This window comes from Nelumbo nucifera, chromosome 1 (genome assembly GCF_055504915.1).
Source record: "Nelumbo nucifera cultivar China Antique chromosome 1, China Antique-T2T, whole genome shotgun sequence".
In the NCBI taxonomy this organism is placed as follows: Eukaryota; Viridiplantae; Streptophyta; class Magnoliopsida; order Proteales; family Nelumbonaceae; genus Nelumbo; species Nelumbo nucifera.
Window position 1 is genome coordinate 155,398,369 of NC_142649.1, and position 15,626 is coordinate 155,413,994.

Consider the following 15,626-nt stretch of genomic DNA (forward strand, 5'->3'; position numbering starts at 1 on the left):
ATTCGTTATATTCGAGGCTCTTTATCACAGGGCCTTTTCTTCTTTTCATCTTCTTCTCTCCAACTGAAGGCCTATGCTGATGCAGATTGGATTGGATGCCATGACACACGCCGCTCCACTACCGGGTGGTGTGTCTTCATGGGTGACTCTAATTTCATGGAAATGCAAGAAACAACAAACTGTTTCCAAGTCCTCTACGGAAGCATAGTACAGGGCAATGTCATTTGTTTGTAGTGAAGTTGTTTGGTTTCAGTCTTTATTTCAGGAGTTGGGTCATTCCTCTCCTACGCCCATTCCTTTGTATGCGGATAATACTAGTGCTATTAAGATTGCCTCTAATCCTGCCTTTCATGAAAGGACAAAGCATATTGAGGTGGACTGCCACTTTTTCCGTGACCTGTTTCTTGCAAACTCTATCTCTCTCCCTCATGTTTCCTCTAACATGCAAGTTGCTGACATCTTCACAAAGGTCCACCATGGTTTAAATTGCCCATAGATTTCCTAATATTTCCACAACATATTTCCATTTCCATGATACCAACATGAAATATTACTAGAATTGACATATTCCTCAATGAAAGCCACTAGTTTTGTGTGGACCACAAGAAATAGTTTTATAACATAAGTTGGAAATAATATTTTAGATATGTGGAGTAGCAATGTTATTGCCCACCTAATGGGCATGATTACCACTTTGAGTCAGCTTGAAATTCTTTTTAAACATAAAGTTATATCTTATTATTTATTGTATAATAAATTATTTGGTTGATCTCTTAGAATCATTTGCTTCTTTCTACGAGTTTAAATTTTGATTGAATTCACTCTATCATGTAGTTTTGATGGTTTGGAACAAGATATTATTTTAAATGGTCTAGCTATGCATCTTATCATTACATAAATAACATTCTATACTTTGATACATTTCACAATGTTTCCACCATATCTATTTTTACAATATTTCCATATGTTGTTTCCATCATTTTTGACATGTTTCCTGTATTTGGACAATATTTCCACCAACACTGACATTTTAAACCTTGTGCACAACAACGAAGACTGAATCATGTCTCCTTTGTGCACGTGGCAATCCAAGTACAAAGGCCATACTAATGTCTTCACAAGGAGCTTCAGGGACTGGTGAAGGCATGTAAAGTCCAATATTCTGTTGCTAGCCTTTAGCCGTTTGACGTGTGGCACATTGTTTGATGAAGTTTTTGGATATCTCATTGTTTGTTTGATGAAGTTTGCCACATCTCTTTACATTCTTGCCCAATACTAGTGATCCACCAGCAAGCCAATGGTCTTGTCTTGCCCTTCATAACCAGCTAGAGACCATGCATCTGTTTCTGATAAAAGTAACTTTCTCAAGGATGCATCTGATATGCACATCCTGTTACCATGAAACAGAACTTGTCATGAAATTCATAATAGCCGTGATGCCATCCATTCTTCAAATCTATCCAAAATCTTTATCATCTACATATTAGTTTTGTGAAATGTTAAAACCAATTATTTTATCCCTCATAGAAGTGAGCAAGTCAATTCTTCTATTGAATGCATTACCTTGTGTTTAGGGCTAAAGGTAAACTCTTGCAAGAAAGCAACCCATTTGGCATATTGCTGGCTTAGCTTTTGTTGACTATTAAGATGCTTTAAGGCCTCATGGTCTGAATAGAGAATGAATTCATGTTGTATCAAACAATGTCACTAATGCCTGGGCTTGCACAATAGAGTAGAACTCTATACCATATGTGGCATACCTCAGCTTGGCAGCATTTAACTTTTCACTATAAAATGCTATTGCTCTACCTTCCTGACTTAATACAGATCTAGCACCCACATGGGATGCATCACAGTCAACTTGAAAGATCTTCTCAAAATCTGGTAGTGCAAGAACCGGTGCTTCAGTCAGCTTCTTTTGATGTCTTCAAAACTTTTTTTGTGTTGCTTGATTCCATGTCAAATTCTTCTGTTTAAAACAATCTACTAGTGGAGCTGAAAGAGTGTCAAAATTTCTAATGAATCAACAATAAAATGATGCCAATCCAAGGAAACTTTGTAAATCATGTACACTAAATGGAGTGGACCATTCTTGAATAGCTTTAGCCTTCTCATCATCAACACAAATTCCATCAACACTTACAATATACCCCAATAGTATCACTTCTGTAGTAGCAAAAGAGCAGTTCTTTGGATTAGCATATAGCTGCTCCTTTTCCAAGTGTATCAAAGATAGTTCTGAGGTATTGCTCATGGACAGCTAATTCTGGACTGTAAACCAATATGCATCAAAATAAACCACAACAAACTTCCCAAAATATAAACATAGCACCTGATTCATAACTCGAACAAATGAGCTAGGTGCATTAGAGAGTCCAAAGGGCATAACCAGCCATTCATACAGCCTTTCACGAGTTTTGAAAGTTGTTTTCCTTTCATCAGCAAGTCTGATTCGAATCTGGTGATAACCACTTAGGTGGTCAATTTTGAAAAGATTTTAGCCCCAACTAACCACTCCTCGTGTTCTTTAGCACTCATAGCTCATGATATGCAGCCTTGTTTGGGAGGCTGGAGTCTGGTACCAAATAAATACGGTGCTATGCATTCCTCATAGAAGATAGTCCTGGTGGTAGTTCATCAGGAAACAACTCCTTATATTCTTCTAGCAAGTGTTTCAATGGGCTAAATGGTGAGAACATAGCTTGGTCCTTCTTTCCATGTAGTAAGAAAAACATGTCATCCTCTTTGGTGTCTTCTAGAAATTCAGCATGGGTCATGAGGGCTATATTTACTGTCTTAAAAGATTTGGCACACACCCTTTTCTTCATAGGTCTTAAACAAACATTATAGTTATCTTTGTGAAAAAGTGTATATGTTTAGATAGTCATCATGAAGGAACTTGCAATCAAATAGCCATGGTCAACCTAATATCAAGTGGTAAGCATCCGTGCCATGAACCACATCACACCATACACTGTCTTTGTAATTCTTTCCCATAGTAAATGAAACAAGACATTTAGAGGAAACAGTTACCTCATTGCCTTTTTTGAACCAAGACAGCTTGTAAGGATGGGGATGCTTCTGTCTTTAGTTGAAGCATGTCTGCTACCTTCTTTGAGACTACATTCTTGCAGCTGCCACCATCAATAACTACTCCACACACCTTTCCATTAATGGTACAGGTGGAGTAGAAAATGTTGTTGTGAAGCCCTCAACTGGTGTAGCCCTTGGAGAAAGGAGAATCTTCTGCAAGGTAAGGGTTTCTTGCCCATCTTCATAATTATCATCTTCTCCCCCTTCTTCCTCATTGGCTGAACTTTGAGAGTATTAGCCTCATCATCAGCTTCTGGCTTATCTTCATCTTCATGGTCATATGTATTTAGATTATTCTTTCTACAATCAGATGAAATATGGCCCCATTAATTACATTTGAAGCACCTTGCTAACCTTGCAATTTAAGGTCTTCGCTCTCCCATCCCCATGGACATAATTGTCATGATTTGTTGGGATCTTCTTTGTTGTTGTTTTGGGCTTTTGGTTATAGTTTTTCACACTTTTGTTTTGTTTGAAGATGAACCAATACCTTCCAATCATTTAAAAGATGGACCAACACCTACTACCCCTTGTCTTAACCTGACTTCAATAAGGTTAGCCTGTCTACAGGCCTCTCCCAAAGTGTAGATTGGATATACAACAAACCTCGCAACTAGCTGATCCTCAGTTTCAGCTAGATTATTACAAGCAACTAATTGCCTAAACTCTTCAACAGATCAATTACCTTGTTGTAACCTTTGAAGGTTTCTGAACAAGGTTTGCACATAATCAATGAGGAGAAACGTCAAACTCTTAATCTTTTCCCAAGTTCTCACCTTAGATTTTCCCCATCCTTCTCTTGTAGCCTTGGTCTATTCCCATCAAGCTGAAGCATCATCTTTCAGCTTCATGGCCACGACTTTTACCTTCTCTTCAGGAACTTATTGGTAAATCAAATATTCTCTCCACAGCATCCAACCAATTCATGAAATCATCTCCCTGGTGGCTGCCATGATATTCTGGGATTTCAAGCTGAACCTTGAAACCCATGGTTTGATGATTTTGGGGAAGAGGAGGTGGAGCATAGCTGGATTCACTTCCATCAGAATTTTCATCTTCTTCCTTATAATGAGAATCCACATGATTAGCCATTCAACTCATCTGCTGAATTAAAATTCTTAGTTGATCCTCCAGCATTTCAACTTGATTTGGTAGGCCTTGCTTGCCTCAACTTCTGCCTCTCTGGTTCATCATGCACTTGACTATTGGCTGGTGAAGAGGTTATTTGGCAGAAATGTAGGCTCTAGTACCAAACCTGATGCAGTGTTCTGTGTGGATAGAACCTGCACCTGTAATTGCTTCAATCCCAGAGCCTGAATTTGGTATAATCATAGATTCTCCAAAGAACCATCAATGGTTCAGAAGGTGAAATAGAGTTGCAGCAGGTCTTTAATGTTAAAACCAGGCAATTTCTGAATTCGGATGCAGAAACTGAGAGAGAAATGTCACCCACAAGAAAGCATAGTTGGGCAACAGGAGATGCAAAGTTGAAAACAACAATTGTAGAAACTAGAAATGACAGTCCAATAAATCAAGTGCTGGACTGTAAGATTTCGTTAACAACAATAATAATACTTAAATAGGAGCTCACCTATTAATGCAGTCACAACTTACTATGTCTCCAACAACTTATAAGACATAAGACTATTAAATGCATTGTCAAACTACTAAACTAGACATAAATATGATATTAATGACAACTTTGACTCCAGCAATGGATCTTCTAATGGACCTAACAACTCAGAGACCCATTTCACTAAGCAGCCCACAACCCATGGATCTGATCTTGATCGCCATCACCAGTGCCTGGGCCGGACTGGCACACAAAACCTTATTAATAAACAAAGGAGATAATCTATAAACAAAAAAGAAGATAAGGAAAGTAAAAAGGAAAACACCAAGAAATGCAACTAATCGAATGATAAGAAGACTATTTAATAATCAAAACAGGTGATGATCCAACCTGGATTTGGTACCAACTTGTGATATTTGAGTTGCCATCTTATTAAAACAATAAAATGTTGAGAGAAAAGAGCATGAAGATGAAGGAGGAAGAAGAGAGAATGATGGAAATAGGGTGTGTCTAAACTGGTTCACACAAACCCTAGTAAATGGCATTTATATGATGAAGATACATTACAGATTTAGCCCTAATCAGGCACCTCCTTAATAGCTTGAGTACAATGACATAAACACCCTAGCTAACAATAAGCCAGCTTTTAACAATAAAACAACACTCAACAAAAATCATGACAACCATTTATATAATAATCTAGACCACTGTATACAGCATGGATAACTACCTCTTTTGTATTATTTTATGTATTGGAACTTAGACAATTTTTGCAGTGATATTGATTTTGATTGAGATGGTTGTTTGAAACTTAAATGGAAATTCTTTGATTGAGAAAGTTATTCTTTAATGAGAATATCTTTCCATCTTTCCACAAGCATGGAAAGATATCTAATGACTTTCTATTGAGGATAGGGTTATTAATAACAGTACATGCAAAGTGCATGAGCTAATCTTTCCACAAGCATGGAAAAGGCTTAAAAAATGCATTTGACGATGTTATTGATCTCTTATTCTAATTTGGAAATTTCTTACTTTCCTATCATTTTCATTTAACCATGCAGGTAAAGATGTGCTACTTGCCCCCACTTCCACGTCGTAAAGAACTCATTGCTGAACTAGGACCAATCCATGCGAGATTATCATGTGAAAACGTTATTGCTAAAAAACACCCTGTATATAAGTGCAATGAAGTGCAGGTCAGACTCTTCTTTATATAAATATTTATAATGTGCTGAATTTTTGGGTGCAAGGGTATTCTTCTCTTTTTGTTCTTTTGTATTTGGGTGCCCATATGAGGGCTTTCTTGTTCTCTTAATAATATAAAATCTCAAGTTTGAGAGACTGAATAATAACTCTCTCTTCTCCATGATGGAAGGTTTAGAATCCATCATATGGATGGTCGAACCATGCCAGATGGCTGGGTGAAATTTCAAAAATTCCAGGTCCTTTCGAGAATTGTATTCCCTAAGTTTTGAAAAACTGCATTTTTCTAGGATCGGTCTTGCACTGAACTAGACCAGATTTGAAACCAAACAAAGAGGAGATGTATACCTGATACGGATACCACAAGTGTAGATCCCAAGGTGGAAGTTCATGCCCAAATCCATTCCTAAAACTAGCTTCCACTGAAGATAGTGCAGCTTGATCTTGAAGTTGGTTCAGCAAAACCGCAATCCAACTGCTTGGATCAAACTGGGCAGGTGAGCACGAAAAATTCTCTGATTTTTTCTTAATCAGAGAGAACTAATCTCTATCAGTCCCAAAAACTGTAATCGAACTAGAGTTTCTTGGGAGACAAAAGAAGAAGAGAGAGAGCAGAAATTGACAGGTGTTCTAGACCAGTTCGCCCTCTTCTTCTTTTATCTCTTTATGGAGCACTTCTCCTAATCAAATTAGGAGATTATCCAAATCTTTATTTGGATTTGGACTCTATTGAGAGACAAGTTTTATCCTCTTAAGAGGATGGGTGCTCCATACCCATTTCCAAACCCAGATTCGCCCCATGTCACATGACAACTTAAGCTATCATGTGGCATCTTAATTAATCATATTAATTATGGGCCTTAGGCACATCAACTATATGGCTCACGACCCAAGAGTGTTGCTTGGCCAATTTAGGTTTGATTTGTTTGGCGTGGAACCCCACAATGACCTCACATAAGCCCACATGGGTTCGGCCTGGCCGAATCCACTACTAAACGCAGTGAACCCCTTAGCACATCACTATGGGCTCAAAATGGGCCCAACATTTACACTTAAATGATCATTGAATCCAACCATACTATGAAGACCCAAGGATAATGGACTTAAGTAAAATAAAGCCCATCAGGTAATCAGCCATTAATGGTCTCTTACACTTAACCTCTCAGCCCATAATTATCAAACACTACCCGACAGGGAAGGACTCTCCCTTGGCTACAAGGTGCAGTGTCACACTCTCTGCTCGGATGGAACCTGAAAATTAAAACCTTTTTGCAAACACTTTTCATAAAACATGATATATATATATATATATATATATATATATATATATATCATAAAAATATATTTTGCAAAACCAAATCTCAAACACAGTTGAAATGCACTGCCGACAGTTTAGGTTTCCATAAGAGAGAGTGAAAAACCCGATCATTCACTTTGTCCGACAAAGGGGCCGATCCTATCACTATGATCACCCACGTAAGTGAATTCTTAGACTGTCCCAACATACCCTGGTTTTGACCCACAAAGGATCTCACTAATTGGCATATCAAAGACAATCCAATCCGACACCTAATGTAGTACCATAATCAAGTCTAGGGGTTATGTGTAACTTTCTAGTTTTGCCCATCAATCTCCAAGGTCTAGGACATAACTGAAAAATGGTCCAGGGTCAGTGTTTCAACCAAACACACAGTGTCCAGTTTAAGGGGTAAATTCACAGAAACATACTAATATCAACATGAAACAATAATGTACTTTTAATCATTTAGAATAAATGTATCTGTACATCAATTTGATTGGAGCTAAGGGCATACACTGTCTAACACTCCATTTGTAACTCCCTTTTTCTCTTCTTCTCTTCTCTTCTCTTCTCTTCTCCTCTTCTTGTTTTCTTTTTCAATAAAACCTCAGATATTGCAACTTGGTATCAGAGCAACTAGAAGGGCTTGGAAGAGTCTTTCTCTATTGATTTTAGATGAATTTTGGTATAAGTCTCATTGTGGTTTGATGCCTCTATGAATTTTCTAAGTTGTTTTAATATTTTGGGAATGACAGGAAGTGGTCCCATATTTTTCTAAACCTTAAAAAAATTTTTGGAGTTTTCTTCTCCCTTTATTTTACCACCAGCCAGCTTTTTGGCCCCTTTTCTAGCCTTTAACTGAGTTTGACACTTTCTTTTGGGTTTGTTTGTATTTCGATTCGGTGTTGGGGTGCTCATTGGTTGTCAAGATAGTTGTTTGTTAGGTATGGAATCACTAAAGGATGTACAGATGGGTTCCAATGTGTTTCCTAGAAATGTTGGTGTTTCCAATGGTATGATAATCATTGTAAAAGTTGGACCAACTTTTTTAGTGTGGTCCCAATCAGCTAAACTTACTATCACAAGGAGAGGTAAGTTGGGATTCATTACAGGCAAGGAGGTGAAGTTGAAAAATTGATGGCCCTAAGTTTGCAAAGTGGGAACAAGATAACTTACTGGTAATGTCTTGGCTGGGCTGTTCAATGCAACCTCACGTTCCCTGTAACTACATGTTCCTTTCAACTGCTATAGATATTTGGGACAGGGTTGTCACCACTTACTCACAGGTTAACAATACTATATTTCAACTTAGGAGATAAGCTTGTAGTATGCGTCAGAGGGAGAGAACAGTGGCTATGTATTTCTCCTCTCTACAATCTCTTTGATTTCACTAGGCAAATATTCTGAGTACGGGCATTGTCTCTCTGGCTACTGCTTATGTGCAAGGGGAAGAAAGTAGAAGGGCAGCCATGATGCAACCCTCTGCCTTTATGTCCTCTAAGCCCAAGCCAAGTGGTAGTAAGCATCATACTACGGAGAAGTCTGATGATGTCATCTATGAATATTGCAAAAAGATGAGGCATACTAAGGAAAGATGTTGGAAACTCAGTCCTCACTTGAAATTGGACAAGTTTAAAATTGGAAGGAAAGGAAATGCTCATTTGGCCATAGTTGGTAACGAGGATCAGTCTTCTAATGTGGCCATTCCCTCTTATGACTCCTTTGACATGATGGATAAACTTTGGAGTCTTCTATTGCACTTGGAAAAGAGTATGGCATCCTCCTCGTCTGGTTCTAGTAATCCATCCAGTGCATATGCTAACATAGGTACTGCACTTGCTTGTTCCACCTCCAGCCCATGGACTGTTGACCCTAAGGCATATGACTAGTATGCCTTCACACTTTACTCCATATAAGTTAACCCCTGGGAAGAGCAAGATTACTGTTGCAAATGGATCTTAGACCCCTATCTTGGGTCAAGGAGAAGTCAAAATTACCCATAACCTTTCCCTTGGATTTGTTCATGTTCCTCGGTTGCATTAAAATTTATTATCTGTCAATTCTCTTACCAAGTCCCATAATTGTTCTATAACCTCTTTTCCTACCCATTGTGCTTTTTAGGATCTGAGCACGGAGAAGATGATTGGAAATGGGCATGAAATTGATGGAGTCTACCTTTTTGATGAAGCTTCAGAATATGGATTGTTGAGCCAAGATGAGTCTTGTTCTAATGAGAAATTGAGCTTTTTGCAATTATGGCATTGTCGTCTTAGTCATATGTTCTTTAGGTCTGCAAAACTTTTGTTTACAAATTTGTTTAGTTCAATGTCTAACTTGAATTATTTATCCAAACAATGTAGAACCACATATTTTGTGAGTAATAGAAGAAGTAATGTTGCTTTTCATTTGATTCATACTAATGTTTGGGGCCCATATACCATTCCGTGTGTGGGTGGGTATAGATACTTCATTCTCTTCATTGATGACTACACTCGATATACATGGTTCTACTTGATGAAACAACATGATGAAATTCCTATGATTGTTCAAAATTTCATATGGTAGAAACCCAATTTGATAAAAGAATTAAGATAATAAGATTTCATAATGCAAAGGAGTACCTTGAAAACCACCTTCAGGTGTTTCTTGAAGAATGGGGCACTATTCACCAGAGCTCATGTAGTCATACTCCACAGAAAAATGGGGTTGTTGAGAGGAAGAATAGACAAGTGGTTGAAATTGCTCTTGGGTTACTGTTCCAAACTCATTTTCCTACTTGTTTCTGGGGAGATGCTGTCAAGATTGTTATCTATCTTAATAATCGACTACCATCAAGAGTGTTAAACCTTTGTCCCCCTCACCAGCTTCTTCCTGATGAACCCAGTAACCCACATTCAATTTACCTCTCAAGGCTTCGAATGTGTTTATTTTGTTCATGATACGAGTCCATCAAGACATAAGTTTGATCCTAAGTCTTGTAGAGAAGATGGGTCGAATGGCCCGTAGGCTGTTATTCTATGTTATATGTATGTTCTCTATATTGGGCCTTATTCTGGGCCCATACTCTTCTATGCTCTGTTTTTTATAATTTCTTGTCCAACCAAGGACCCCTCTATATCTGCTCTGTTGTTCGGTTGTTGCTGGCCTGATTTAACTCAGAGATTTCTGGGTTAATTTCTTATCTTGTTGGACTGCCAAGTGGCTGAAACTTGTTTAGAATCAGTGGTACGAGTCTCTACTTCAGTTCAGTTACTTCTTGGACCTATACGGAGTGCTCTTGAAGTGATTCCTACTAGTTAACAGTGGGGTGTTGACTGCTGCATACGTAGTGTTTGTAAAAAGGCCTCTTAAGTATTGTGGAATGTATTTTGCTCTCTTTGGGGCAATTATTGTTGGGAACCTAGAATCCCTAACTAGAAAGGAACTCCAATCGGATACATAGTGTTTGGAGGTCTGTTGGTTGTCTCTTGAAGGCTGAATCAGGCCTTCTTCTTCTTGAAAGAGCTGCCACTGAACTTGGTTCTCGCGGCTGTCAGGTCTGAACTGAGTTTGTGAGTTGCTGTGTTTGTTGCCAATTCAACTCAATCTAAGTTCATCAACAATCAATACACCAGTGGAGGCTTATCGAAACCCTAATTGAAGCTTTTACATGATGGACTTCTCAGATATTGAGAGCAAGAGTACTGTTGAATATGGACATACTTTGGGAACCCCAACTGATTCTTTGTTGGCTGTAACTACAGTTAAACTAGATGGAACCAACTATTTGGCATGGTCACAATCTGTGAAAATTCATATTTGTAGTAGAGGAAAGTGGGGGTTTATCTTTGGGAGCAAAAAAGCTACCCCAGAGGATGATCCCTCTTATGAGAAATGGGTGCAAGAGAATTACACCGTGATTGGGTGGCTCGTGAATTCAATGCAGCCACAGATTAGTCAACATTATCTCTGGATGAACTCAGCTAAGGAAATTTGGGATAGTGTTGCAGAAACCTACTCCCAGAAACTGAATGTAGCCAGAGCATATAAACTAATGAGTGATGTGAAGAATCTAAGACAGGGGAAGAAATCCCTTGCGGCATATTTTTCAACCTTGAAATCTCTGTGGCAAGAAATTGATCTGATATAGGTTGTGACATGGGTACTCCCAATGATACAGAAACCTACAGGAAATTAGTTGAAAGGAACAGGATTTTTGAGTTCCTAACTGGGCTAAACCCTGAATATGACATCACAAAACAAAATATTTTGTCCAAGGAAAGTGTCTCATTATCACAAGCAAATGCTTTAGTCAGTAGTGAAGAAAGCAGAAGACAGGTACAGGTTCAAGGAGTTAGCACTAATGCATTTGCAAATATGGGGTTTAAACCCAAAGGAGTTATAGGGGTTCCCAGTGGCACTGGAAAGAAGGAGGTTGTCTGTGAATATTACAAGAAGCTGAAGCACACCAAGGACAAGTGTTGGAAATTACATCCCGGGCTTGTTCCTGTTCGATTCCAGAAGAAAAATGATAGTAGGAAGACAGGGAGTGCAAATGCAGCCACGGGTACATATGCTGAAGTTGAGTCTGCCTATGCACAATTGGCAGCCATGAAAGTTGAGTATGAAAAGTTTGGAAAGATGATCAGTCATCTTGAAGGTGTGACTTCATCATCCAACCCTTAAGGAAGTTCAACCACCACTGCATTTGCTCACTCAGGTATAAGAGCTTCTGCTAACCATGCAACCACCTCAGGTAATCCTAAGACCCCTTGGATCATAGACTCAGGTGCTTCTGATCACATGATCAACCTTTCCACTTTGTTTGTTTCATATGATTTGCTTCCTGGTCGTGACAAAATCACCTTAGCCGATGGCTCTCTTGCCTCTATTTCTGGCAAGGGAACTGTCAAGGCTACGGACTCCTTACTCCTATCTTCCACCCTTCATGTACCTAGATTAAATACCAATTTGTTATCTGTAAGTAGCTTAACCAAGTCATTGAATTGTTGTGTAACATTTTTTCCTTCTCACTGTGTTTTTTAGAATCTGGAGTCTCAGAAGGTGATTGGGAGTGGCCATGAAGCGAATGGAATATACTTGCTTGACACTCCTGGACAATGCCTTGATCATCCTAAGAATGCTGCCTTTGGTTCTACCTCTTCAGTCTGTCAGTCGGATCATGTTGAGTCATTGTCGTTTGGGTCATTTTCCTTTTTCTGCTTTAAGTCATCTATTTCCTGAACTGTTTAAGAGAATCAGTGTGTCCAATCTTAATTGCGAGTTGTGTCAGTTATCAAAGCATTGTAGAAACAATTACCCTTTGAGCAATAAAAGATCCTCTTTTCCTTTCAATATTGTGCACTCTGATGTGTGGGGACCTTACCACTTATCTTCTATGGGGGGCTACAGATATTTCATCCTGTTTATTGATGATTTTTCTAGATTCACTTGGATATACCTAATGAAATCTCGTGATGAAGTTCCAAGACTTGTGAGGCAATTTCATGAATTTGTTTTAACTCAGTTTGATACCAGAATTAAGATTTTCAGATTTGACAATGCAAAAGAGTATTTTGAGAAGAGTTTATCCTTGTATCTCTCTGACATGGGAGTTATTCATCAAAGTTCTTGTGTTAGAACCCCTGAACAGAATGGAGTTGCTGAAAGGAAAAATAGGCATATTGTTGAAGTTGCAAGGAGCCTTTTGTTTGCCTCACATGTTCCTACAAGATTTTGGGGTGATGCTGTTCTCACTGCTACCTACCTCATAAACCGTATGCCATCCAGGGTTCTAGGGTTTAAATCCCCCTTCAATCTTCTTCATCCAGACAAGGATCTCTTCCCGATTCCTCTCTGTGTGTTTGGTTGCACCTGTTATGTTCACATTCCAAGTGCCCAGAGACATAAGTTTGAACCAAAAGCCCACAAATGCATCTTCCTTGGTTATTCCCCCACACAAAAGGGTTACTGTTGTTTTGATCCAAAGACTGGCACTCGGTATATCTCAATGGATGTTACCTTTGATGAACTTTCTCCTTTTTATGGGTCCTCTCAGGAAGGACATTGTCAACAGGGGGAGAGTTTGTCACAAGTGTTTGCTCTTCCTCTCCCTGTCCCAGTTGAGTCTCTTGATGAACCTGTGTCCTCACCAAATGAATCAAGGGAGGATCAGTCACTTCATTCTCCTTGTCCTAGTGCTCCTATCTCTTTTTCTCCTCGTCCTACTCACAATCCCAAGGTGTATCAAAGGCAAAGATCCAGGAATGAGCAGGTTGTTTCCCTTACAACAGATGAGCCTCATACACTTCCAATCACAGATGAGACAACAGGTGCTATTTCAACCTCTTTGGAACCATCTTTCTCGGATCTTGATGTTCCCATTGCTGTTAGGAAAGAAAAACGGAAGTGCACTGCACACTGCATTTCCAAACACCTTTCTTATGATCTACTTTCTCCTTCATACTTTGCCTATCTCTCTTCAGTTGCTTCTAACCCTATTCCTAGGTCTATGTCAGAAGCTCTTGAGATTCCAGAATGGAGAAATGCCATGAAATTTGAAATGGTTGCCCTACACAAAAATGATACTTGGGAAGTGGTGGATTTGCTTGAAGGGAAGGATCCGGTTGGTTGCAAGTGGGTCTTTACCATTAAATATCGGGCTAATGGGACTATTGAGAGGTACAAGGCCAGACTGGTTGCCAAAGGCTACACACAGACGTATGGGATTGATTACCTGGAGACCTTTGCTCCTGTTGCTAAGATGACATCTGTGAAGGTTCTCTTATCTCTGGCAGCTCACTTTGATTGGCCCCTTTATCAGTTGGATGTAAAGAATGCATTTCTGAATGGTGACTTACATGAGGAGGTCTATATGTCTCTCCCTCCAGGAATGTATGGAAGTGATATGCAAGGAAAGGTATGCAAATTGAAGAAATCTCTTTATGGCCTCAAACAGTCTCCTAGAGCATGGTTTGAGAAATTTAGAACAACATTTGTTAAATTCAGCTATACTCAGACACAGTCAGATCATACTCTTTTTGTGAAGAGAAGTGAATCTCTGGCAGTATATCTCATTGTGTTTGTTGATGACATTGTTGTGACCGGTAATGATGCCTCAAGAATTCGTGCTCTTAATTCTTTCCTTCGTACAAAATTTGAGACTAAGGATCTGGGGGAGTTGAGATACTTCCTTGGCATAGAAGTTGCTAGATCCAAGGATGGGATTCTTATCTCCCAAAGGAAGTATGTCCTTGACTTGCTCTCTGAAACTGGGAAGATGGGTGCTAGACTAGCTGCAACTCCTATTGATATGAGTCACAAACTTTCTGCTTCAGATGGAACATTGTTGGAAGATAAAGGGGTCTTTCAGAGACTTCTTGGGAAGCTCCTGTACCTGTGCATGACTCGGCCAGATATTGCATATGCTGTCAGTTGTATTAGCCAGTTCATGCATGCTCCTCGAGATACTCATATGGCAGCTGCAGAACGAATTTTGTGTTATTTGAAACGCTCTCCAGGAAAAGGGATTCTGTTTACCAAGCATGGACATCTGAAACTTGAAGCCTATACTGGTGTTCATTGAGCTGGAAATATTGATGATAGAAGATCTACTTTAGGGTATTGCAGTCTGGTGGCTGGTAATGTTGTCTCTTGGAGGAGCAAGAAACAATCAGTTGTGGCCCGATCCTCAGCAGAAGCAGAATATAGGGCCATGGCACATGGAGTCTCTGAACTGTTGTGGCTAAGGTCATTGATGGAAGAACTTGGAATTGATTATGACAGGCCAATGATGTTGTACTGTGATAATCAGGCTGCCATCAACATTGCCCAAAACCCCGTACAACATGATAGAACTAAACATATTGAGGTTGATAGACACTTTATTCGAGAAATAGTCTCTTTGGGTGAAGTGTGTCTTCCATTCATTACTTCTGAAGGACAATTGGCAGATTTTCTCACCAAGGGTATTCCCAAGGCAAGGCTTCAGCATGACACTGGCAAGCTAGGCATGATTAACACCTATGCTCAGCTTGAGGGGGAGTGTAGAGAAGATGGGCCAAATGGCCCATAGGCTGTTATTCTACGTTATATGTATGTTCTTCTCTGTATTGGGCCTTATTCTGGGCCCATACTCTTCTATGCTCTATTTTTTGTAATTTCTTGTCCAACCAAGGACCTCTCTTGTAATTACTCAAAGATTAACTTAATAAAAGTGTATTAGAGTGTTAGAGGGAAGTTCGGTTCGAACCTCTTATCCTCTAACCCTCCTTGCCGCAGCTCTCTCTCTCTTAGCTTCTCTAATCTTCTCTTGTTTGTTCTTTTTGGTTTTCTTGCACAGTCCCATACTTCTAGGGCTGTTTTTCATCTAGTCTATTAAATATGATTTTCTTGGTTACTCTCCTGTTCAGAAAGGTTATAGATGTTTTGATCCTCAATCTGGTCAGAGGTATGTTTCAAAGGATGTTATCTTCC

The 15,626-nt window shown here is 39.2% G+C and overlaps 1 protein-coding gene across 10 annotated transcripts in view; it reads left to right on the plus strand.

The window, feature by feature from the left end:
* LOC104602732 (DENN (AEX-3) domain-containing protein) overlaps positions 1–15,626 on the plus strand; it is a 141,319-nt gene that overhangs the window by 98,677 nt on the left and 27,016 nt on the right. For 5 of the 10 annotated variants that reach the window (XR_002022971.2, XM_088894807.1, XM_019198668.2 and 2 more), the window contains one exon: positions 5,731–5,865. The exons of 3 other annotated variants lie outside the window; for them this stretch is intronic. Coding sequence is in view for 5 of the 7 variants with exons in the window: in XM_088894807.1 (XP_088750933.1) it covers positions 5,731–5,865 (135 nt within the window). In the remaining 2 variants the exon portion in view is untranslated. Of the gene's footprint in view, positions 1–5,730; positions 5,866–9,293; positions 9,461–15,626 lie in introns of those variants that run through there. 2 more of the 10 variants (XR_016080453.1, XM_088894806.1) reach the window with 2 other exon arrangements.